Below are 26,313 nucleotides of genomic sequence, written 5' to 3'. Positions count from 1 at the left end.
ATGTGCAGCCAAAGAGCCTGGGGGCACAACAGGGCCAGCAAGAGCCAAAGACGTGGATTTGAAATAAAGTGGTGGCAGGCGGAAATGCTGGCAAAACATCCTGAAAAAGTGACTCATGGTATATTGTTAGTGCTGAAGTCCAGACGCTGAGATGATACGATGCAAATGTTGCAGTTCAGCTTTATGGATGTTTTGATGGAGACAGAGGAACCGCAACAAAATACTATCAATTTGTTGACAGAAAAACAGATCCATTAGAAAAACCCCAAAACATTTATTGTGGTTTTCTGTTCAGCTTAGTAAAAAATGGATTGCGGAGGTCAGAGAGAAGATTCCCAGAGTCACAATACTCAGAATCCAAATCATCATAAAGACAATCTTTTTTTCTTGCACAGGAATCCAAATTATTAATGCGCTGTGAGACCTGAAATGTAGATCTCCTCCATCTGAACAGTGAGGGGGATCAAAGAGGCCGGTTTGAGAAGAAGCGAGTGTGTATAGATGTTACTTAAACATTTCAAATCCATCCCAGCACCTTGGCAATGAGCCCAGTTATTTTTTTTCCTCCACACGAATACCGAAGGAATCGGACGGACTTGATGAAGCAGAGGGGAAAGGGGGAAAGAGAGTGGAAGCAATGGTACAGTGGCCGGGAAAGATGCTGCATTAAAATTATGGACATTTACTCCATAAGTGGATTTCATCTGCTGAGAGCTGCCTCAGAGCACATCAATCGTGGGCTACAAATAGAAACCAGACCAAGACAGAAAAAAGCAAAGAGTCGAACAGCAAAACAGGCCGATTATTGTTAACTACAAAAAGAAATATGGGTAAATATTTGACCACAGTGCCCAAATCCTGCAGCTGAGACAAGTCTCCAGAAACATGGCGTGTTTGGTGTGGACCTCTTCATGTGGGCACAAAGCCACAATAAAAACAGTGTCTCACTTACTGGCCATTTCTGGCCTCTGCAGAGCTTTCACATATTGAGAGAGCCCTTTTAAAAATAGGGCAGTTCTAAAGCAGGCTAAAACATTACCTGGCTCGCCTTGATTCATGCATCTTATAAACAAACCCACAGCAGCCCCTGCACTCCCCTGCCGCTCACACACAGAGGCCACATTCATCCAAAAGTGGGCACCATGAGGGGGACTGGAGGGCGGTGGTGAGGGGGAGCAGCTGACACACTTCAACTTGAAGGAATTTTTCAGCCACTTTGACTATCACGGCTGTGTTGAAGGCGCAGGCAAAACACAATCTGCGCTTGTCTGCGTCTCAGTCTGCATGTGAGGATCAGATAAAGGTGGCTCAGCTTTTACAAGATGAGCGGCGAGTTAATGAGCCTGATCGCTTGCAGGAGAGGAGCATTCCTCACACAAACCGGGAGAAGATCCTTTCCAGGCTGCAGCCGAGGTTGTGAACTTTCAACAGGCTTTCACAAATGTGGGAGGGTGTCGCGTCGTGTTAATTTTTCTTTTTGTCCCAGCCTTTCTCCTTTTTTGGGTGACAGTCAGGCAGGGGCACAGCGTTGCTCTCCACTCGTGCATATGAATTGCACCCACAAAGGCACTTGGAGCTGGGGCTCCTAGAGGCAGCTCAAACATGCAAACGGAGTTATGAATATGATAATCAGAAATGGCGTATCCAATGTGTTGAGGATGGACGTACACTCCCAGGAATGCACAATGACACTTAGTGATGGAAACCTGCTCTCACCCAACAATTCCCCTGTGCTACATGAGAAATGCAATTACTGTCGCACAAATCAGTTGCAAACAGGGCTGTTGTTACACTGGATGATATTTTCCACAGTTGTGTTTTTCGGTGAAGTATTTGTGCGCTCCTCTGGGATAAAACAACCATCTTTCAGGAGACAAAGCTGGATTTTCCCCTTAAAATTGCAGTTGTAGTGCTTTTCCACCCCCTCTTTCTCCACTCCACCCCAAACTGGAGTTACTGGGGGAGTCACCCCCCCACCCCCCACCCCCCACCCCACAATTTGCCCCCCAAAACAAAACGTGCTTTAAATTCCTTCATTTTTAACTCCCCAGGGAGGAGTCCTCTGCAGCAATGAATGAGAAAGGCGGCTGCAGACACAACTTTCGCCCCGGGTGGTGTTGTTGCTGCCCCCCCCACCCCCCAACAATGCAGCCTGACACCCGGACTGACTAAGTTAAAGCAGCAGTAGGAACAAAAAGAAAGAAGCATGGAGGTCAATGTCGGGGGTGCATCACTTAAAGAAAGGTCCGGACCGGGCGGGTAAAGATGGAGCAGTTTGTTACCAACCTTGGAGGCAGATTATGCCGACAGTGTACACGGTGTCGGCCGGCGTCCTCCTCCTGTTCGGCCCCGCGGGAGTCCTCCAGCCTCCCCTCCGTAGATCCATGACCGGCCCCGGCGCTGCTGTGCTCTCCGCCGGCTGCTGCTGCTGCTGTTGTTGTTGGAGGGCGAAGAAAGGGAGCGCCACCACAGGTAACCCGGCCCCAGTTACCTGGTCCCCGGGGAGGAGCCGGACGGAAGCCCGCTCACCTGGTTTCCCTCGGAGGACAAGGCGGGAGCATGAGCGGGACGGAGGCTTCGGTTTTCAGAGGCCGGCCGCGTTCCCAGTCCGGCGGGCGGAGAGAGAAAAAGTTTGGAGCCGAAGTTTAAACTTCCAGGTGACGCTACGAGGTACCGGCCGAAGTCGGGCCGCCGCCGTTCATTACAACCCGGTGAGCGTTATCCGCCGTCCGCCTGCGTCCTGAGCCGCCGACCGCCGGTCCGCTTCGGGCTGAGGCTGGAGCGGGTTTGGCTCCGCCGCGTCTCCGAGCTGCTCCCTCCGCCCTCCTGGAGCTTCAGCCCGGCGTCAAGAGGCCGGCAAACACGGGGCGCTTCCGGAGGGGGCTTTCAAAATAAGTGCGTCAACGGCTGCCCTCCTCCGGTTCTGCTGCTTCAGCTTCTTTTCGGCATTTCGGAGAATTGTACTCAATTATTGGGATTATATATATTTTTAAATATTCATATTATGCACAGGAAGTGATCAATATTTCTCGGAAGTTTATTTGTTTACTCTGCTTGCTTTTATGACTTTCACGCTTTTCTCATAGTTTGTTTTGGGGTTTTGTTTTGTTTTGTTTTTTAATCATGGTGCTGTTGAAGGTTTTTTTTTTTATGTAAAATTAAGACACTGCTCCTTCGACTGTTACATCTCACTATAAATCATTAATTTGATACACATACCAGTTGTTTTATTTCGAAATCAAAACTTCCAACTTCCTGTTTGAAGTGTCCCCACCGGCCAGCTTCCGGTGCCTGGACCTGACTGGGATAAGGAGAACAACACTGCGACCCCCTGGTTCATCAGATCACTGTTTCCTTCCTTCAGTAAGGACTGACTTATTGTTAACACAAAAATAACAACAACAATAATAATAATGTCATCAGGGAACAACTTAGAGTTTAGTGAGCAGAATAAATACAAACTCTGGGAAGGGTCTTTTGTTTTTCATGGTTTTCTCCATATATTTCTCCTGATTTCCTTTAGTTTTGTACGCAGTGAGTAACTCACACACTCTCAGTGTGATTACTACAGTCTTTAATCACAATTCTCAGGACAGCCGACATCTGTTACACAACACATTCCTTAAATCTAAGTGTTTGACAGGTTACTAATGACTCCAGCCTTGTGCGTCCTGCCCTTGTTAATACACTCTTTCAGCACAGGGGGACAACCCTTGCTGGAGCTGCTGGTGGCACAGAGTCTGGGACCGGTGCCATGTTCCTGGTCCAGCTGGCACCTGGATGGCTGTGGCTGATAGTAACATGCAGTCAAGCAGACTAAAGGATTAGCGGTGCAAAAACACTGTTAGTGGAGATTTTTGAGGGACTACAGTTGAACTGAAATCTGACACCTGACTTGCCGGAGTTTCTGATTTCTGAGGCAGCAGCTCCAACCTGCACACTTTTTTCATTTGAAGTTTCTTGAGTGCGAGGTGTCAACTTTCATGCACTAATGAAGCATGCTAACTCAGACTTGCTGTCTGCTTCCAACACAGCTGAGAAGGAGCTCAACAGCTCACAGAAAAAAAAACAAAAAACCCAAAACCTATTTTCAGAGCGCCCAATGTTCACAGCCACATTAAAGATTTGACATGCTCAGAGATTATCGGGGAGCAGAGAGACCCCAGGCTGACTTCTACCAGAAGGAGGAGGGAAAACTGGCAGACGCGTCACTTCTTGGCAACACATCAATGTTCCTTAGATTCCCGCACGTATTTAGTCCCCTGATGTTAAATATCCTTCTTGATGAGATTCAATTAGTAATAATCTGCAGGTTTAGGGAAGAGGCCAATGTTTACTCCAGATTTTTTGAATTAATATGAGTAAAAGACAAAGAAAAGAACCACTAATAGAAAATTGTTGGATTTATTTCCAAATCAGAGTCAGGCAGTGGCTCAGATTTGATTTTGCTCATTATTTATAACATAACCATTTATATTTCCAACCCCTTCCAACAATCACACTCAATTTTATCCCCAATAATTTCCTTAAAATCTGAATTTATGATCAGATTCAAATCAATATTTATTAAACAGGATGAAAGGAACACATGAAAAACAAGGACACAAAACACAGGACATTACAGGACATTCCAGTTCTTTTGTGTGGCTCCACTAAAAAAATGCAATCAAAATCCGAAGACAGCAGTCAGAGAGTTGTGCAAAATCTATTATTATCACGTCTTTGAAGTCTAAACATATATCACATCCTAATCATTGTAAACAACATTATAAGAATACGCTTGCTGATGAGTCTTAAATGGCACCAGAGATCACACCGGATGAATTAAACAACCCACTTTTTTTTTTATATACAATTTAAAAAAGTCTAGACCTTTGCTTTCTCTGCAAAGGTGCAGAAAAAACACACTTGGATCTTGACGCTGCAGATATTAAAGCAGCATCTTCTTCGTACTCGTACTTGGTATGAACAAAAATTATGCAGGAAAAGTCACACGGCTCAAATTTCACCCTGTTTTCCCAAAACTTCAACACACACCTCGCATTAGTAACAAATCTCAACAGGCAAATGTACAACCTTTAAAATGAAATTAAAAATTATTTTCTAACGGTTTCTAACCATGACAGCTTTACATTTTAAACCCAAGAGCTATTAAGAAAACAAAATCTACAAATTATCTTCTTCATTTTTTGAATTTAGAAAAATATCTGCACTAATAAAACAACGAATGGCACAGGAAGACGCAATCATTGGAGGAAACAAATATTTCAAATCAAACAAGAGGAGAGCAGAAGAAACACACCAGCACAGGTGACATTATGGCAAAAGACGACATGAAAGTGCAGTCACAGTGATTTTGAATCAAAGGGAGGGATGAGGTCTGTTTTCTTCGCCACGTTTAGGAGGCACAGAGATGGCATCAGAATTATGAACATGAGGGAAACACAGCCAGCTGTCAGAGGAAGACACAAAATGCTGTTGGTGTATTTGTAGTGATGACATCGAACTTCTTTGGGTCTGGATCTGGGGGAAACGGTCTTTGGCTCAGACGCCGGCGGGCAGAGAAGAGGGTGTGTGGGAGGTGGAGACGCCGTCTGGTAGTGTTGTCAGTGTTCGTCATGGCTCAGAGCACGAGCCACAGGGAGGAGAGTTTTTGGGTTGGTGAACAGATCGGCCGACAGAAAGCCTCCCTCCCACCTGCGGCTCAGTTTCCAGTGTAGAGGTCCACGGTGCTGGAGCTCAGGCCCCGGCTCTCCCTGAAATTACTGCTTCCCCGAGTCTGACGGAGAAATGAGAGATCCACAAGACGTCCAGATTAAGACTAAACATTTCTAACACCATGAATTCAGTGTAATCCAATTTGTGCTGACTGTCGCTCACCTGGAATGGGTCATCGCCGCTTTTGTTCAGGTAGTTCAAGGAAGCAGCTCGCTTCATGCTGTTGAATAGTAAGTAAGTATGAGGAATGGGAAGAAAGTTCTGCCAAAATACTGATTACTCATGTAGCTGTGGAGCCGGGCTATTTCCATATCACCATCAATCAGCATTGGAGGAAAAGTCATTAGCTGAGAATTCATTACACAGCCTGCTTCCTACAGACATTACTAACTTCAACAGGAAGCAGAGATTGCCTCAGCGCCTGCTATCCATCATGACAGAGAGGCTTTCTTCACTTCTTACTTGGTGCTGCGAGGTTCAGGCGGTCCGTTGCCCTGCAGCTTCTTCACCAGCAGCTCACTGCTGCGACGCAAAACGTCCCTGAGCTTCCCCAGAGAGCCGCTGCGCTGCAGAGCTCCACTGCCGTCCTACAGAGAGACACACACACACATCAGCACATCCATTCAGCGCCGACCTTGAAGAGGAAAACCTCTGAATTCCTTCAAGATGCAAGTCTGATCTTGAATTGTTCTTGTCCAGATGTGCGTTTGGCATTTTTCCATTAGTTCCTGTGAAAACTGTGCTGTTATGAACTGATAAAAATCTGGTTGCAGCCAATAATGTGTGCATGAAGGTGCCACACAAAATCAAGTACCTTTATTAGAAAGTTCAAAGTTCAATCAGTGAGAGTGAGAAGGAAAAAAAAAAAAAAAAACGCACATTATAATGTCAATATCATGACCATTGAGGATAAAGCTCTTATTTCCAATGATGCATGTTTATGGTCATCATCCTTTGCACAGTTGAACATACACTCATGCATCCTGGCCATTAGTGTGAAGGTGTCCTTGGGGTCCAAATGGTGCTGGCAGGCCTTATTATCAGTATAACACAGCAGTCATTTCATTCATTCACATTATTTTTGAAGCAAAACTACTAAATTTGACTGAGTTGCAGCATCTTAATTGTTAAAATCTGCCACTTTCACCTTTCTTTCAGCAAAAATGACTGAGATATTGTGATTTGTGATTTTAGTCTGACAGCATATAGGCTCAACGCTATCAGTTTATCAAGAAATGAACAGGCTGGTTAATAATGGTTGGTTGCAGAGTGACTGTAACTAAACCAAGATATTATATTTAGACTTAAGTGTGTCATCCATTCATCCATCCATGATCCACTGTTCACCAAACAGCAGCTTCTCCAAAGTGATGTTCTAGTTACCAACTAACTAAGAAACACTGCACAAACCCTTTTTTGGCATTACAGGGACACAAACAGAGCTCTGCGCTGACAACATGTAACGGTGTAAACATCTTAATGGAATACTGTTCTGTTATCAGCAGGGGGAGCTCTGGATTCAGCTGAGGATTCAGACATAGCTACCAAAGATGAAACATTTTCAGTCTCTGGGCGGACAAAACGGGACAATCTGCTTCCACTGACGACACACGGACACGTTAATGCACTTTCATCCGATGGAGAGAAAAGACAAAACTTCACAAATGAAAAACTTTATTTGAGAATACCAACAAGTGTTGATGCAATAATCTTCACAATGCAGAATGGTAAATATGATGCAGTCCTACTTACTAAGATAGTGCTTATAGACCTTACCATTTATGTTCTTCCACTTAAGGAAACTGAAGTCACACTATATATGTCAATAGACAGTTCAATAAATAAGCATTCCACTAACACAACAATATTGTCATAATTATGTGATGAACATACTCAATTCTTTTGTTCAGAGTTGCATTAGAAGTATAGGAGTACTCGTTGGAAGGAATGAAGAATCAAGGCAAGTAGCATACTGAAAAGCTGTATAATGAATGCACTTGTCAGATCTATAAATACAGCCTACAATTAAACTTCCAAGATGTTAAAGTCATTTTACATCCAGTTAGTTAAACATCTGAAATAAACATGTTGATCTCGAGGAAACAGTTGCACTCTACTTTGGGTGTCCAAAAACATGATTCACCAAAGTGATGGTGTTTACTTGCAAACAACAGTCTAAGAAAACAAAAAAAAAAAAACACCACCATCATTAAGCTTTGTGTTGAAAATACAGTATCCATAGCCAGAGAGGGCACCATGACTGTACCACCAAAACAACACAGACACACACTAAAACTACTGTGGAATTACTCCTACACCGACAAATGAAGGCAATCGTAGACATTCACGCCCATTATTTTGAAATCTTTGATCCTTTTGTGATCTTTCAGTATCTGTGGCTGGCCTCTGATTTCTCAGAGTCTTCACAGCATCAGCCGACGTTTGCTAATTCCCTTTGTGAATGCGAACTGCTGTCTATATATTGTGCCAGCGTGGAGCCTGTGTGAATACTCTTCTCAAACCAAGGACATGGAAGCCAGGAAGAGTGACTAGAAAATAAATTACCATGGCAACAGCCGCTTGATGTGATCTGACCAATCTGCCGTCAGCTTTGGCCTAAATGACACAGAGTACCCTGGTCTTTCACAACAGGCAAACACTATGGCATTGTTGACGTGCTACTGCCTTTATATTCAGCCAAAAAAAGATCAAAAAGCATTAAAAAAAATGTAAACAAAGAAAAATCTTATAAAATTATAATGTAATAGGAAACATATCTATAAAAACAAAGATTGCAATGCTCCCTTCTCTTTTCCTGCCAACTAGGCTGAAGATGTTAAAAGGAAATTACTGTAAATAACTTGATTGGCATGTGTAACTTTACAGTACCATTTTCAAAACTGCTTAGGCATTTGATCTCAGGCATTAGTTTAAAACAGAAAACACACATAACTGAAGAAAAATAACAACAACCACCATAAAACAGGAACTACTATGGCTAAATACAGGCAGGTTGGAAGCTAGCTTTGAGGTCAAACTTCACTCAGAAAAAGACGGAGCTCGAGGCGACAAATTCAGAGAAGTTAATTTATTTAGTATAATATTCAGTCTGGTATCTGTTACCTTTTATCTGACTGTGAGTTTAAGTGATATCTGAAGCCCAGGCTGTTGTCAAAGGCGACACTGATCCTCAAAATCATCTTTCAGCATTTTCTCTGAATGTTTTTCCCAAATAATTTATATTTCCAACTTTAATACTCCCCTTTTCTGCCAAAAAAAATCTAATATACACTGATGAAAAATTACAAACGAGTGTTGGTGAGAGGAGGAATGTGCGAGGGACTTCCTCACAGGGAAAGGTAACACACCCAATGACTTTTTACGCTAGGTGAGAGAAAACAGTTGAAGTAATGATTTCTGACACAGAGGAAGAGACAGGGTTAGTGAGAGGGAAGGATAGATAGCGTGAAAGAAAGAGAGCAGAGATGAGAAGACCAAATGTCCCAGCAGCTGTCAGTTGATCAGGGGACAGATGTGGCAGCCAGGATGGGGGGGCTTTCTGAGTCTTTGCCGGAGGGGGTGCCGGGAATGGTAGTTGGTTTGTTGGGAGAGAGAAGACCAGAGGGAACGACAACACACATCCTTTTGCTATTGTGCTGGGGAAGGAGAGAAGGATGGAGGAATAATCTTGATGGCTTAGGCCTGATAAAAGAGAAAGAGAGAAACAGACAAAAAGACAAAACGGCACACATCGTAAGCTGAAGAGTTCTGGGGTTGGGCTTTCTACGCAAGACACCTACACTTGTTTACACTGAACTGACCGGGTCTCCTGCGCTATCAGCTGGTGTCTGGTTCTGGATTTTTCTCCAGTTTTGAGATACAAAACAAACAAGCTGAGGTTATAAAAAAAAAAAAAAAACAACAACAACTGTTTTTGCACTAGAATAAGAAGCAGGTCAGTGATGCAGAAGGTTGGTGGCTGCAGTCACTGTGACTCAGCTCTTTTTTGTTCCTCTCTGTACCAAAAATCTGAACTTGGCACACTGCACCCAGTCAGTGACTGTGCACTGCAGACCTGAGACATCTGCAAGCATCAGCACCTAAACAAGAACACTCATATAGCCATTACACTGACGATAACTGGGGCATTATGAATAATATCTCCACACAGCATTTTAAAGTCAAAGGTGCTTTGTAAACTTTAGCAAGTTAAATTTCCCTAAAACCAAATGTGCATTTAGAGAACACAACTGACCTCATGCTTCTACCCTCAGCCTGCCCTCTGTGCTATTACATTATCATATGACTAATGAACTAATTACCTAGCATATTCTCTGTGTCACTATACCCACCAACCAACCCAGGAGCTCAGGAGGGAGAGTACAATCCACTGAGTGAGAAGAGAAAATTTGACTGAAAGGCTGATTGGATGTCGTGGCAAGTGTAAATCAAAGGGGTAGGTTAGGGAAATATAGAAAAAGGACAAAAAAGTAGCCAAAAGGATGAAATCCAGAAAACATGCAAACTAACAGGCAGCACATTAAAGCACACAGCCGAGAGCACAAAGCAGTTACAGACACACACACGAGTCACATCATGCCTCTGAAAAGAGCACTAACATATTTTTAATTCACCTGAACACAACCACTAATTTCCTGTCAGCTGCTGTCATATACCCACAGGTTCAACACAACCCAAGTTAATAAGCTCCTGTAAAATGTCACTGACACTGAGGCCTATTTAAAGGATTCAATAACAAAACAGCAGGCATTTATTCAAAGCCTTGAATTTGAGTATGTAAACCACTTCTATGGCCTCATATCAGATTTTTCTGAGAGCTGTGGGAAGACATGTGCAGACAAAGCTTTACATTATATATGTACTTTACAGTAGGTGTGATGAGCCCTATTACAAACAGCTACATAGAATCAGGCAGCAGTTCACAGGATAGGAAGTTGTAGTCACATACAGTATGTTTGCAGCTTTGTAGATAGATAGATGGATGGATGGACGGACGGATGGATTTCGTTAAACTTGAAATGAAAAGTTTGCTTTCAGAAATGACCTTTCCAAGTGCGTAGTGAGTATATTTGCTGTTCTGACTGTGAATCTCACGTCTACTTTAGTGGCTGTGATAATCGAACACTTGCACACAAGCAGTATTCCTCTGCACGCATGTTTCAAAGACAGACAGGTGGACCTCGGATAAATACACATGCCAGCGTATCTGCTAGAGTAAATTCCAAAGAAGCTTGGAGTTGCTGTGTTATCATGTATAACACAGAGTTGTGTTATATGTGCAGAGAAGCATTAACACTCACACAACAGCCAACAAACAAACCCCATCTCTCCACTTCATGTTACTCACTCACAGAGCAGCAGACATCAGGTTAACAGACATTTCTCAAACAGTGAACACAAATGTTCCATTAGTGTGCATGTTAAGGGGGAGCCCGGCAGGCTGGCATGGTTACATGCATGTTTAGACTGGGTGTGTGCAGTGAAGGGTGTGGCTGCGCTTTAAGTGAGGGCAGAGGCACAGGCTCAGATCAGGCACCTCTGATGGCACAGTCCTGCCCTCTGGCTGATGTAACTCTCACCAGAGGGCTTCCTCGGCTTTAACAGCATCTATTTAACTGCTAACAGTATCCCATTTTCAGAACAAGCCCCTTTAATCATGAGACATATTACAAGTCCACTGAGGAACACTCACAATTGCTGGTCTGGGGATGGACGCTATAATGAAGTAATAAAAACAAAGATATTCAAGGATATTGTCAATATTATCAAGGATATCAGCAAACCTGTAAGAATGGTTTAATGGTGGAAATATGGAGCTGGCTGGATGTTGACATATCGTGTCCTTCGAATCATACATAAGCAAATACATATTTAATGTGTTTCCAGGGTGCCATAAAATGAGCTTGTGCCTTTTTTGTTACCACTCAACTTGTGCAGAAGCATTTCCAGCACAACAACCACTTATTAAAACAAAGCACGAAGACCTCATTGTTCAAGCAATGAACAACATAAATGTGAACTTCCAGTTAAAAACTCATGCTGTCAATATCGGGTCAGCATGCCAAGACACTCAATCAGCTTTGCATTTTGAAAAATGGATTTCCTGGGTTTCCTCGTGGGAAGGACACGGTTAGGTGCATCTACAGCGAGCTGATGGACTGGTACAGACACATTTCACTGAGGGAAGCCAAATCTAAGAGTGGGAATAATGAGCTCTTCCAACAATCGATTTTTTTAAAAGAAGTTTCTCAAAATCCAAGCAGATTGTATTGATTCAGACTTGTTTCCTTCCTGATGCAACTTTTCTAAAGTTTATGATGATGTGAAACAGTGACATTGTACAGTTTCTGAGCGGAATCATCTAACGAGGCTTCCTCAATTCTGATCATCCAGGTAGAGGATGCAGACAACCTCTAAATCATGAATTGATATCAATGTACAAATCTTAAAGGAAACAGTCCTCCCTGCTGGATACTTAAATGCATATAAAACATTTTATTTTGATTTATATCTATGTGTGTATTAATGACGTGGTGTGTACCAGCCAACACCCTCTGTGATATGAATAACACCACCTTGTTCTTCCAGTGAGGTCACTGGCCATGTTAACTCAACTATAGTGGATTTGTACTCACCCCGTTCCACTCCACGCCCATACTCACTTCCTCGCCAGTCTCAGATCCACTCTCATACTTAACGCTGGTCAGACTGTCCCTGCTCCTCCGCCTGTCGCCCTCTGTGTCCTTCAGGATCTCCACCACACGTGTTCCATGGATGGGGTCGATGCCCTGATGGAAATAACACAAAAAGGTACAACCCAAAAAAAAACAAGCATTACCGTCAGAACAAGCACAGAATTAGTCATTAGCTAGTCAACATGGGTGAGAGAGTAAAGTAAAGTTGTGGCGGTATTAAGTGGCTTTATGTTTCTCGTCTTCTTTAACATTACTGTTACAGAATCACAAGAGATAATGGAAACATTTAAATGACTGAGATGGGAGTGATGTTAGGGGAGAGAGGCGGGGGCTCTATGGGGGCTATCAGTTAGAGACCACTTACTGTGTTGCTCTGGATCCATAGCAATGTAGAGAAAGGGAAAGAAATAACATGAGATTTGCTGTTTTAACACATGGAGCACAGTACAGAATTGGCAAAAATAGGAACTCAGGAGCCATTTGCATGCTGAAATGGGAATTTTCAGTCAGGAAATGCTGCTGACCTGCTTGCGAGACCTCACTGCACACTCTTCCAGGGTATCAGCAGCCTCTAGCTTGCCCTGTCGGCGGTACAGGGCCCCCAGGTTCCTCAGGGTGGTGTTCACTGTGGGGCTGCACACAGAGGAGAGACAAACACGCCACGTTCATAAAAAGACCAGCCTAACCCTAACCCTAACGCCATTTACCAACCCACTGTAAAAAAAAATAATATAAACAATACAACAATTAGCATTTATAAAATAATAAAAGCATTGTAATTTAATACCTGGCCAAGCTGTAAAAAACAGGCTTATCTATCTCTTCCTCACCTGTTGACTTTGCAGGCCTTGTACCAGCCACCATACTCTCCGTACGGAGTGTTGTCTCTGTGCTTGCCCTGGAAGTAAATAAAAGAAGAGGAAGAAAAAAATTAGTGTAGGAGAGGTTAAACTGGTCCAGCAGCAATTTTCCTTTGTTTACATAAAACTATCATGAGCCTGATGGGGCTCATATTATCTGGGAAGGTAAACATTGGATTTAGCTTTCCACAAAGGGCCATTTTGCAACCTTGCCTCTGGTAAGGCTTATTTAATTTCATTTATAAGGTTTGGTTTGCTTTTGTTCAGATTAGTGAGACATTGATTACACAAACCCCCTCACCTTACTCATCTCCTCTCTTTCCTCTGCATGCATCCAGATGGGCTTATTCTCAGCTGCAGACAGACAGACAGGAGAAGTGGTCGACACAGCACAACAGGACCAGAAAAACTGGTTGAGCTCAGAAAACTGAACCATTCATGTTCTTATTTTTTATGTGTATTTGGCCAAAGGAATAAAGGAGGAACCCTGGTGCTTTTTTTTTTTTTTAATCTGGCACAGACACATTTGAACAATAGATTAACCACAGCCTGTTTTGCCCAACAGATTGAACATTAAAGTTAAATGTTAGTTAAGGCAGCTTTTAATAATAGAAAGAATTAATCAATAACATATTCTCTGTGAGGTTATTTCCTGATTCTTTCCCAAATGAAATAAGGACGTGTGTATGAATCAAAAGTTTCTATCAGTCAATCATAAGCAGGTGAAGAGTACAATAGAATCATTAAATCACACTAATTTCAGATGATGAAATTTAACTTGAACATTAAACTTCCCACAAATCCCACAAAGATAAAATTGGGAAGTTCATCCTTAACTGTTGCTGCTCGGTGCTGCTGTGATCACGCTGCTTCCTCTTCAACTTACTTAGAGGTTTAAAAAACATCCAAGCATTGACTTTTCTAAAGCGACGTGCCAAACGAAAAATGAACCTCTCAGAAAAATGTGAGATGCTTATACTCAAAGTCAGAGCAGTGCATTGTGCTGAGCTGCTTTTATTCCTTTTTCAAAAGAAGGCAATCTAATCCCAGGAGGAAAGCCAACAAAAAGCTTATCTTAAACCCAAAAGAGAAGAAAATTGCAGGAGCTCATCTTTCAGGCAAGTAAACTTTTTATTTCGTCAAACAGTTTCTGTAAAGATTCCTCTGAATGGTGAAGGTTGGGACCCTGCTTAGTACATGGTCCATTTTTTAACCATCTCTTCATCACTGTCTGCTTGCTGGTGTGACAACAGTAGATGGAGCGTGAGACAATAATGGAAGGGAATTAGAAGAGAACAACGAAAAAAATTGCGTGTTCTGAGCGGAATTGTAATATAGCACCCGCCACCATGTTTCTGTGTATGATGTGCTCACAGGTTGACTGAAACAAAATAAAAGAAATAACCTGCTAAAAACAGGCCGTCATTTACTGTATATGACATATCTACTATCAAGTCTTACCATCAACGGATCCAAACTCTTTCTCATGAGCACGAGTCAGAATCTCTTTGTACAGAATCTCAGCCTCCTTGTATTTCCCCTGTTTGAGGAAGCAGGATGCCTGAAGAAGAAGAAGAAAAAAAAAAAAGGAGTACAAGCACACTTTAGTTTTGGATGTAATGTGCCCCTCTGAGACAGCCGGGGTATATCTGTCTGTACATTGCAGTCCCTGAAAAATGATACGGTGCCACAAAACCGGCCTTACTGTCTCCAGACAGCCTTTCCATCATCAGTGAGACAAGAAGCAGGTCGGTGGATGGGCTTTGGAAAGCTACAAGTCAGCAGTCACTCACTTGGCTCTCTATATGCAATGCTAACTGGATCAAAAAGGCCGAAAGAGTAAAATAACATATTCTGCTGTCTTTCATTTGGTTAAAAAAAAAAAAAGTCACGAGTTGAATAAAATGATTCCCCTTTTGCTAAGCAAGGGAATATAAGTTTAATACAATAAAGTTTGAAAAGAAGTAGAGCATCTCAAAGCCAAAATTGCCAGCCCACCTGCAGGGACCAAGCTCAGGCTGACACAGCACAGAGCGATTTTACTACCAATTACGTACGTGTCTGTTTACCTTCGCACATCAATATGGACTCTGTAGCTCAAACTGTATATTACAATGAATATCAAAAAGTTTCAAGAAGAACAAAAGCACAGTAAAGGCAGACTTAGGTTGGCAACTTATTTCTCACCAAGTTGTTCTTGGTTTTGGCCACATTGGGATCATCTGGGCCCAGCCTGCACTCGTAGATCTCCAGGGCACGGCAGTAATAGTACTCCACCTCCTCATACTTTCCCTGGTTCTGGCACAGCAGAGCCAGGTTATTGAGCTGTTTGGCCACATCTGGGTGGTCCTTCCCCAGGACCTGATGAAGATGAAGGAGCAAATGTTCTGAATTACTATTTCACTTTGTGCATAGATGCTTTTAGTTTGCCTCTTACATCTTCTGGACCTCCATGTCTGCCTGCTGCAGGCACACGGGAGATCTAATAAGGGGTTGGCTGATCAATATGGAGAGGAGAGAATAAAACTTGTACCCTGCTGGGCTCTGTAGCTTTATCATAGCTTCTATTGGCCCCATTCCTCGTTCAATCTGCATCTAGTATTCATTCTCAGCTGTGTCCTCAATTAAACCCTCCAATTCCCCACTGATGCAGAAACTCTCCCCAGCAGAAACTTCATGGACAATTGAAACTCATTGAAAATGATTTGCACTCTTCCCTATTTTCAGACTCTTTTTAACAGGTTTTACTTTCACTCCAACTGACATTTTGGATACATTATCACCGTTGATTACGTTATTACAATGAGCTAAATGTTCACTCCTTTTGCCGAGCTGTGGACTGAGCTGATGGTGCAATCCAGGGATGTGGCCTACCTTTTCTCTGATCTCCAGAGCCCTCTTACACAGTGGCTCAGCTTCCTTGTACTTCCCCCTCTTTCCATACAGCACAGCCAGGTTGTTCAGCGTGGCAGCAACCTGCATATTCAGAAACACAAAATCTGAATGAGGCCCCTTTATATTGAAATTCTCACATTGTTCGAACTCAACGTTGTTTCAAGTGTTTATCGATCTTACACTTATGGTGGATGTCGTTGAATTAAATATGTTAGTTGTCACCTGCAATGTTTTACTATTGTATGTTGGGGAGCAGACTGAGTGACAACAATAGGATACAAACAGCCTAACACAAACTAAAATTGTGTTTTATAGCTTTCTTTATGCTTTAAAATGTGTTTTGGTGTGACGGGTTACATAGATTCATACAAGTCTCTTTACAAATATAACAAAACTTGTAGTATGTCTTAATGTTTTCTTATTGTTCTTTGTATTCCAAGCACTTAATGAGGTACGACCGGATACTGAGAAGTTGCAATTCATTCATTTTCAAGCCCACAGACAAGTGGTTAAAATCCATATATTAATAGCAGAAAAAAAACCTATAGTCTGACCAGGCAGGACAGCAAACACAGGAGACTGTGGTTGTTAACACTCTGTAACACCAGAAGATGTGTCTTTTTTAAATATGCATGGTCCAAATGAAGCTACAGTCGCCATGATGAAGTGGGGTCTTACAGCAGGATGGTCTTTGCCCAGGGTTTTCTCCCTGATGGACAGAGCATCGTTGAGCAGGTGAGCTGCCTCTTTGTATTTGTTCTGATCCCTGCACAAGTGAGAGAGATGAGGATTCATATTTCTGCTTTCTTTGACAAAATATGTGTGGAAGGGAAAGCAATGTGACACAAGTGAAACAGCAGTAGAGCCAGCTAAAGCTCGTGTTTCTTCTGACCTATAGACCAAGGCCAGGATGTTGAGCATGGTGGCCACGTCAGGGTGGTCATGTCCAGAGGTCTTCTCCAGGTCCTCCAAAGCCTGCTTGCAAAGGGGGACGGCCACCTCGTACCTGCCCTGGGAGGCGTATTGGATCACCAGGTTATGCAGAGTTCTCAGACGGGCTGGGATCTCGTAGCCTCCCTGCTGGGCGGCAGCAACAGCCGCACTGTTGTGTTGGTGCTGCACTGTGGGGTACAGAGACGGCACGCAAAGGGCAAAGGTCAACGTGGTTGTCAAAGGGAGAACAGTCTGACCTGATTATATCTCTAACTACATTTGCATGCAAACAACAGCGTGATTTCAGGAAACAACATTACAGGGATAATTCAATTAGTATTTAATGGCCCTGCACAACGTTAAATCCCCCAGTGTGCTGGACTGAGAAGACTGCCAGGGTGACTTTTTTTTTTTGTCAAATGTGTGTTGATGTGCCACCAGATAATCAGACTGATACCAAATCTAATGGGCTTATTGAGAACTTTATATTTTTAACTAGATTTATGAATGTGGTCATAAAAACAAGAATAATTTTAACCACAATACTAAAAAAGATAAATGTTTTGGATTTACTATTTCAATATAACGCATTTATTCAATGTGGAATAGACTATCATAGAACGGCTTTTAAGGCGTTTTAAGTTTTATAAACATTTGGATGAGTTCAGTTATAACGGCATGTTGAATTGCTATATATTGTTGATCTTACTTCCTTGGCCATGCTCCTCCTCATCATTGGGGAAAAGGTCATCCAAGGAATCCTTTGGTGTCTCTCTATCCTTCTCCTCCTGCTGAGAGGATTAAACAAACCTACCAGTTAGATTCTCTAACAAATAGTAGGTTAAAAAAATTGCCATATCAAACACACAACAGGAGGAAACAGCACAAGGTTTAAATTATTAATTTAAATTATTATAGCAATTGAACCAATGCATCCAACACTGGATCAACATGATACGTTGTATCACTGGCTCATTATTTCAGTGTGGCATATTAATAAAACTGATTTTAAAGATAAACTGAAAAAAAAAATAAAATAAATAAAGATCTATTAATATTGATGCGTGTTAAAAGCTGGAAAGTAAAAAGGTTGCTTTCCAAGCAAGAACTATGATCCTTCAGTGGTAGGCATGATGGATTCCTGCTGAGTTAAGCAGACAGTGGATGCAGGCAATTATAACCTCTTTTTTTTTTTTTTTTTAACCAAGTTTAGTCAGACTGTGCAGTGATTCATCATCCCCACTGGATCAATCACAACCTGACTAGAGAGGCTAATTCCTGGAAGAAAATACAATTTCGTATTCCAGCCACAAACAACAGCTCCTCTCTTGTTTATTCACTGAACGTTTGCTGTCTTTCAAGATTTCCCCAAACCAAAACTGTTTCAATTAGTTTCACCGCACAGGATTTGTATTAGTATTTACTGTCACAATTCACCGAAGAGGAAAAATAAGAAATGAAACTTGTTTCAATTACTTGTGCTTTCCAATTAAAAGGAACAAGAGACTTTGTGAGGACATTTTAACCTCAACACAAACGTCTCAAATAGAATTGATTCACTCTTAAATAAACTACAGATGTTTTAGTTGAGCTCAATCTTAATGTCAGTGAACATCACTTACAGTGGGGGAGACATCTTCATCATATTTTTTGAGCTGGTTCATGAACTCCAGGTGCTTCTTCTCCTCCTCCAGCTGGGCCACGCTCTGCTCGCTCTTTTGAAGCTTCTGCTGGGTGTTGGCCAGCTCGTCCCGCAGCCATTGGTTTTCCTGGCAAAGCCTCCTCACTTGTGCACGCAGCTTCTGCTTCTCCGACTCCACCGCGTTCAAGTGGTTGGAAAGGGCCATCATCACCTAGGACGGGGAGAGCATTGAAGAGCAGAGACAGTTAACAAGGACAAACTGTTGAAGCAGCAGCAAGGCCAATTTTGAATGAATCATGATCACCACACAAGCTCAGTATAGAATGAGGAAGCAGAACCACCCAAAGTAGAGCTCTGGAGCTCATTGGGTCAAATAGCATTACAAAATTGGCTACACGATCAACCTTTCTCCTTTTCTTTTGGCTACTTTCCATGTTAAAACCTGTGAGCTACTTTATTTTACAGAACATTTTCTTCTTTGCTCACATCATAGTGACCAAACTAAATCTCTGAATTAGTTTTATTTCCTGCTCATACCTCTATCACCATGTCTTACCTGTGCTTCTCCCAGACCAAGCTCAATCATCTCCACCGACTTGCGGAGCAAGTTTGACTTCTCATGTACCAGGTTGGCCTCTTCATCCTTTTTTAGGCACTTGATGGTCTCCAAGAGGCTGTGGAGGATGGAGTTGTGCTCGTTCTTCAGGGCCTCCAGACCCTGGATCACCAGCTTTGTGTTGGAGATGATCTCCTCCTGAGAAAGCTTCTCAAGCTTCTCTTCCCTTGGATACACCATGGTGGACATCTTCTATGCAGCTCAGGGAAACCTGTTAGGAGAGGACAGATGATTTGTTTTTTGGTTAAACCAAAGCATTCACAGCATTTTTCTTGCTTCTCTTCTTTAACCACAAGTATTATTCAAATGATCTTTTACACTATAAACATCTTGAGTATTTGCTGGAGCAGCATGAGAGACATCACACTTTGCTTCCAGCTGGGTTAGATATGAGTAAATATTTGACATTGAAGCGCCCTGATTTTAACAGATAGCATGTCAGTTACACACTGGATTAATTAGATGTTTTCCATTAAGAAACAAAAATACTGCAACCGAGTATGATTGAATTTCTCAGTTGTAAGTCTTGAAGACAGAGCCACATGAAAATTAGAGGCATGCGTAGAAAGCCTGCTTTATGGAAAGCAGAGGGCCACAGGCAAATATTATTCTGGGAGGACAGACTGCTGGGATTTGGCACCTATAATAAGGTCCAGTTGATAGTGGGAGTGCAGCCTTCGGTGTAACAGAGGGCACACAGATGCTGCAGTGTGTGCGCCTTCTGGTGCCAACACTTTCTCCAAACAGAGGCCTAGCTGAATCAAGTAGAGGATGACTTGACAAAAATCTTAGTCATACAGCTCCGCAGCTGGTCAAGTCCCAGAAAGAACCTTGCCGTCCATGGTATTGTATTCTCAAGAGATGTCAGACCTTGGATTACGTGTGCTATTTGTCCAAACAGTCTATAGCCTATGACTCACTGAGCCACGTCACAGCTGGCAAGATCATACAAATGTCATTGCAAAGAGCAGCCCTGCCCTTTTAACCAGAGTCCATGTAGAGCGACTGCATTCTGCATTTTCGTAGAAGCAGTGAATATAAAAGGGTTAAGGATGTGAGAGCTTGAAGTAATAAACACCAGCTGAGAGCAACCTGTCTAGAGAAAAATATACTACACCATCACTGAACCACTCCTTGCTTTAAAATTGTTTACTGAAGAGGAGCCCAGAACAAAGTCTAAACAGCTGCAGAAAACTGCTTTGTCAATTTCTGTCTGATAAAAATAGAGGACAAAATAGTAGCAATGTAAAGTTTATTAATTACCTGTGAAAAGATTTCCCTTCAATGTTCAGACCACTTCATAAAAACACCTTACCAAGTATGAGTGATCTAGAAAATCACAAACAATTCTGCACCTCTCCAAAACCCAAACATATTTGGTTAGCAACAACAGTAGACTATTGTCACCAAAATAAACACACTGGAGAGGCCCAGAAAAAAGGTTTAGCATTACTTAACTGAATTAAAACAATGACTTATCAAAATATATGCAGAGGAACTGTGTGTAGTTTGACTGTATTTGTTATCCTCAATGCTAAATCAATACTGTATGCATCTTCAATGCCGTAAAAACAATTTTTCTCCTTCAGAAAAAAAAAAATCTGACTTTGATTGTGTGAATGCAGCGCACTTTGGCGCAGCTTCCAGTGTCAAATAATTATAGACCCCCCTGCTGCCATTTTAAACATGTCAGATCATGTAATCACAGCTGTGCTCTGTCACAGGAATGCTATCATGGATGCTTATGAGGGCCACTACACAAGAAAACAAGGAAGTCAACTAGAAGCCTACAACATGTCACATCAGACAGCCTGTAGAAATTAGCTTCGATCGGGATGACGCTAGAGCCAATGCAGCCAGCAGCTGGAGGCTGTGGATGGGAGGAATAGCATCCGCGATCGAAGGGAAAGGGAAACAGCTCAATAAGGTGATAACCTCTCAGCTTAAAATTAGAGCATTTTTCTATGTCCTCAAATGAAAGGCTTTACCATTCAAATATTCACCTGATAACTATTTTATCTCAGGAAAAAGAACGCAATGTTGTTGTTTTTTTCCCTTCTTCATTTCAGCATAAAGGTTTTTGGAGATGGACACTTTTTATGTAAGATATCTCAAGTCTCAGGTCTCAGTGTCGTGAAGAAAGAGTCCAAGCTCGGATAGAGCCTGAAGCAAAGCAGGTAGCATCTTGTTTAAGATGATAAAACTCCTGACTAATACTGGGCACATTAGATATGATAACAGCCAGCATCGCATCTCCAGTTTTAACAACTTTCAGAGTCTACAAAAACTGCGATCTCTCATTGACACCCAGCATAAAGATCTTTTCAGATAAGAAATAAGATTAAGGCCTAATATACCATGACTGCACATGTTATAATGCCTAAAACAAATTGACCAGAGGGCTTTCAGGCAGCAGTTCCAAGAAATGAAATGACAGGAGAATGCAAGCAGCAAAGTTAACTGGCAGACAAGAAATAACATGCCTGAGGAAAACATTACAGTCCAGTAAAGAATAATTGAAAGCCATTCTGTCCTGATGAAAAAAAAAACCTGCAAGTAACTTTACAATTCAAATGTCTCAAACAAATAAAGCTTAACTCCTGTTGGTCAGAGAGTGATGAATTTGAATAAGATGGTGAGCTCAGTAACATGAAGATGTCTACTTTCTCACTGATAAAGCCTGACACCAAAGCTCTTATCTGCCACAAACTAGATATGAAGAGATTTCTTTGAGTGATCAAACAGCCTATTGCCCTGAACACCTACTGAGTCTCATCTGCTTAACACATATGTGGATAAAAGCCCTGACTGACGAGGTGGGTATACTCAAAGCAGCCAACAAAGAGAAGAAGTACTTTCATGTCATTGTTCTCTGTATCAAAGATACCCAAACACTGGTGTCAAGTACTTGTGCTTTATCCAGACAGATGAAGTTAATGGTTTTCCAAGTCTTGAAAGAAATGAGATAAAGTCCAACATGCCTGTTGTTTTACCTCAAGAGACAGCAGTTGAAGTAATGTTTAACATTTACTCACACCACCCCCATGTTTCATTTCATGGTGTAAAACTACATGTACTGTTGAAATTTATCACACTAGTGTTGCGACATAAAAAAAAAAAAATGCATTTTACATGAACGCCTTACGCCGTACACTACACAGCAGCATACATTCAGTCTCTTTGGGCTTTTATCCAAATTCCCTCATGACTAAGTACGGGAATGATCAGGATCAAGAAGCAGCAAGTCAGGTAGCTAGTCACAAGAAATGCTGTTGGCATCCCCCCCTAAAAAAAACAAAAAACACTCAGAAAACAGTGAACACAGAGACAGCAGAAACCCATTTTCAATAACTCCCTCAGCTTAGAGCGACATTTTAATGCATCTCCAACACAGATAAGTACATTAGCAGATGTTCCTTCTTTTCATTGGTACTAACAGATGGGCGTACTTTATGAAATGTCAAGAGTTTTATATTATATTAGAATGGCAGCTCTGTCTAAACAGCATTATAGGGACAGGGAGAAAACTGATTCTAAATAAAGTGGCCATGGTTATTTGCGAAGATAAAAAAAAAAAAAAAAAAAAAAAAAAAAAACAACGAAGAAACTACTGACAAAAAGAAAAAGGCATAAACTGCTCCAAAGAATGATTCCCTGACCAAGCTATGATTTAAGGCATCAATCATTTATGTTAGCAATGGTTTCAGCAGCTACAGCCTGCTGGACCAGAAAACTAACCTTAGTTTTAGTAGCAGATCAGCACCTCATAGTTTGTCTTGGAAAAAAGCTGATGAAATGATGACTTCTCCTCCGGCATTGGTGCTACACACCGTAAAGTACCATGCTAATCCAAAGAGATTTTTCTCAAAGCGAAAGAGGAAACCATCATCGGGAGACAGAGGCACGTGGAAATGAAACACGACTATAATGAGAGTGATGAGTGCAAATCGGGCAGGAGCAGGACAGGAGCTGCCTGCCGGTGATGATGACCTTCCCACTGCTTATTCAGAACATCTAACATCATCTCAGGGTGCATATCAAGGGACAACCCCGCCCACAAGGGGAGGAAAACAGAGGAGTGCAGAGGAGGAGGTTGGAGGGGGGAGGGAGACTATAGCTATACTCATCAGACACAAAGGAATAGACCTAATGACACACAATAGAAGAGGCTAAACGACACTATCTACAGACTGAAAGGGTTTCACGTGTCACCAATGCTGGTTATCATCTCCTGTGAGAGAAAATATTACCCTGATTTCGTGTAACCCTTAGGCCTATATTGTCGAACAAAGCAATAAATTTCTGTAAAATTAAATCATTTACCCAGTGCACTTTAGAAAACAGACAAAGCAAAAGGAGTATTTGGGGCACACCAAAGTCTTGCAGCATGACGCTGAAACTGTAATGGTCATACATGCCCCCAGGAAACGGGCCTTTCATAAAAGTCTCTTCAGTGAGATTTACAGGCTGACAAATACAGCAGTGTTGACTAGCCTTGTCCTAGTGAGTTCTTTATAACACAATTACAGTGGGTTTATCAGATTTCACAATATAAATACCTTGGTATGAACTCTAGAGCGACATTGACCTAGACTGTAAAATTCATCCACGGAGCTGGTACTTTATTTAACGATTCAATTTGCACCCTAAGCTGGAATGTAGAGCACCTACACTAAGACAATAATGTTTTTAAATAATATATAAGAGGCCCTATTAATGGAATGAAAAGTACAGAGGATGGGACTACTAAGTTCACTGACGGTCATCCGTAGCAAGAAGGAAAAAGAAAATTGCTAAATAGCATGGATTCACCTCTTCTATTGTTTTCATTGTGTGCACCAAGAAATTATTTTATGGACAACTTAGATGACTTAGTTTTACAAAAGGGATCAAAAGTAATTTAATAAATTGAAGCAATCGCAACACCTCCAGCCCAGACGCCAGTATAAATACCCAAAAGGTTTGTACAGCGCTATGAAAGATAGTGATGAGGTTAAGGAAACAACTTGATGAATGAAGCAATGATGTTTCCTTCTGGGCAGTAGAAATCCTGACCATCACTTGGACATGTTTGCCCATCCAGAGGAAGTTCCAGTCTTCATTAAGCTTTGTCTCCAGAGAAGCTTCAAGCCTCACATTATCACATCTCCCTTGCCCAAACACCATCATCACTAAATGCCTCATTTCTTCTAATCGCTACCTACTGTCACTGCAGTAAAGTTATTCAAGTTTGTAAGATTTTTTTCCGCACAGATCTAAATAATGGATCAACTGAATAAGCCATAATTGGGGTAAATGTCTACTTGCTACTGCCAAATGCAAGTACACACTGAATCTTTATTTGAAAATTAAGAAGCTGTGCGACCATTTACATCTTTAAATAACTTACATTTTTATATAAAGCTTTGCAAAATTTTAAGAAAGGGTGTGGTAACTGTTTAGATCCTATTCAAAACACAGGAAATGAAAAAGAGTGCAGACTGCAGTGGGAGCATCAACAAACCAGTATCATAGCTCTGTGCCATCTCTCAAGTGGCACATTTCCTGTCCACTTGTCAAGTTTGACACCACAAGATCACTTCATATTGCCCTGTTTCCTGCACAAACAGCAATTCAACATAGTGCTCGTATTTGCCAGACACAAAGGGTAGCCAGCCAGCGAGGAGGGTGTGGCAGGGCCTGGGACAGCCAGCGGGGAAGTGGCACTGACACTGTCCAGTCACCCATCACTACTCCACTGGAAACAGCCCCCAAAAAGGATGTTTTCCTGCCCATAGCTGTCTGATGTCTGCCTAATGTGTGCTGCAGAGAAGACAGGAGAAGGAGCATCTGTCTAACTGGAGGGGTGTTGTGCAGAAAATGTGACACCTGTGTGTCCACCTCTGTTCTCCGCGCTGCTCCACAATGATGTAGCAATGCTGAAAAACACATTTCACCTAGTACCGTGCTAGTTACACCTTAATGACTCTGCGCATCCTCAACTTGACACGAATGGCACTCTCAGCACGCCATCTTGTAATTATTTACTATTTACTTTTGACACATACAACAGTTCATCGTGTTGTTAACGCTGTTATCGGGCTCGTGTCATTTCATTTTGTTATGACTTTCGCAGTAGACAACCGGGCTATGGCTCCTTGCCCTTATCTAGCAGGTTCTCCAGTAAGATTGAGATTCACTCCCTCCTGAGATTTATTATTATATCGTTAACGATGTGTATTGGTGAGTTTAGCCAGCCAGTCAGCCACCCTGTCTGTCTGTCTGTCTGTCTGCCTGTCTGTCTGTCTGTCTGTACAGCTTGCTTTATGATGCGTTAGGCGCCCCCGTCAGCGACTAGCTAGCTTCGGCTAACCAGCTAGCGTTACCACTCCCTAGTTGATTACGAGCTAACGCTGTTTAAATGACTCGGCTGCTGTTTCATAAACACAACTAACTCAATTTTTAATCCACAAACACACCACCATACACAGAACTCGTGTAATTGTGATATCAATAATTGCAAATGATGTTGACACTTACCGAGAGCTCGGACTGACGGCTTGCTCAGCCCCTTTAAATCCAAAATGTCTGCGGCACAGCGAGTAAACTCCCAGCAGGCTGTGCGGCAGTGTAGTGACGTCATGTTTTGTTTTTCGCCGCCTTGGAAGAATCAGCTGCAAATAAAATTTTTATTTTCTTTTATCTACTTAACTGCAGGAAGTAGTGAAATAAAAAACTAAAAATAAAATAATTTACTGAGATATACGTCGTTGAGTGAAATATATGGTTAGTTTTTAGTTTGAAAGGGAAACGGACGAGCAGAGAAATACCAAAGAACTTGTGCCATCTGGTGGTTAACTTGTGCTGAACACCAACATTTGATATGGTTTACGATTTTAATCCTATTATAATTCCGCACATTGTATATATACATTATTAACCTCCACTGTACAG

The 26,313-nt window shown here is 42.0% G+C and overlaps 2 protein-coding genes across 8 annotated transcripts in view; both read right to left on the bottom strand.

The window, feature by feature from the left end:
* ptk7b (protein tyrosine kinase 7b) overlaps window positions 1–2,805 on the bottom strand; it is a 61,843-nt gene extending 59,038 nt beyond the window's left edge. Inside the window, exon 1 of the mRNA XM_029521604.1 lies at window positions 2,287–2,805. Coding sequence (XP_029377464.1) covers window positions 2,287–2,386 — 100 coding nt within the window. The 5' untranslated portion in view covers window positions 2,387–2,805. The remainder of the gene's footprint in view (window positions 1–2,286) is intronic.
* A 1,430-nt stretch (window positions 2,806–4,235) lies between these two features.
* Window positions 4,236–25,950, bottom strand: klc1b (kinesin light chain 1b). 7 transcript variants are annotated; one of them, XM_029520779.1, is made up of 17 exons: window positions 25,900–25,950; window positions 19,321–19,591; window positions 18,745–18,975; window positions 17,832–17,910; window positions 17,082–17,310; window positions 16,868–16,955; window positions 16,169–16,270; window positions 15,482–15,655; window positions 14,756–14,855; window positions 13,596–13,648; window positions 13,265–13,332; window positions 12,959–13,067; window positions 12,799–12,807; window positions 12,375–12,527; window positions 6,181–6,305; window positions 5,881–5,938; window positions 4,236–5,779 (listed from the first exon to the last, which is right to left on the bottom strand). In XM_029520779.1, the coding sequence occupies exons 2-17, from the start codon at window positions 19,567–19,569 to the stop codon at window positions 5,705–5,707; spliced, it is 1,902 nt and encodes a 633-aa protein (XP_029376639.1). In that variant the 5' UTR covers window positions 19,570–19,591; window positions 25,900–25,950; the 3' UTR covers window positions 4,236–5,704. The 7 variants fall into 7 exon arrangements, with proteins under 7 accessions (XP_029376639.1, XP_029376638.1, XP_029376637.1 ...); XM_029520778.1 differs by lacking the exon at window positions 25,900–25,950 and adding an exon at window positions 23,119–23,352 and having other exon boundaries at window positions 4,238–5,779; window positions 17,832–17,913; XM_029520777.1 differs by having other exon boundaries at window positions 4,239–5,779; window positions 17,832–17,913.
* Window positions 25,951–26,313: the final 363 nt, after the last annotated feature.

The sequence above is a fragment of the Echeneis naucrates genome, chromosome 15, assembly GCF_900963305.1.
Source record: "Echeneis naucrates chromosome 15, fEcheNa1.1, whole genome shotgun sequence".
Classification (NCBI taxonomy): Eukaryota; Metazoa; Chordata; class Actinopteri; order Carangiformes; family Echeneidae; genus Echeneis; species Echeneis naucrates.
This window is presented reverse-complemented; position numbering and strand designations above follow the sequence as displayed.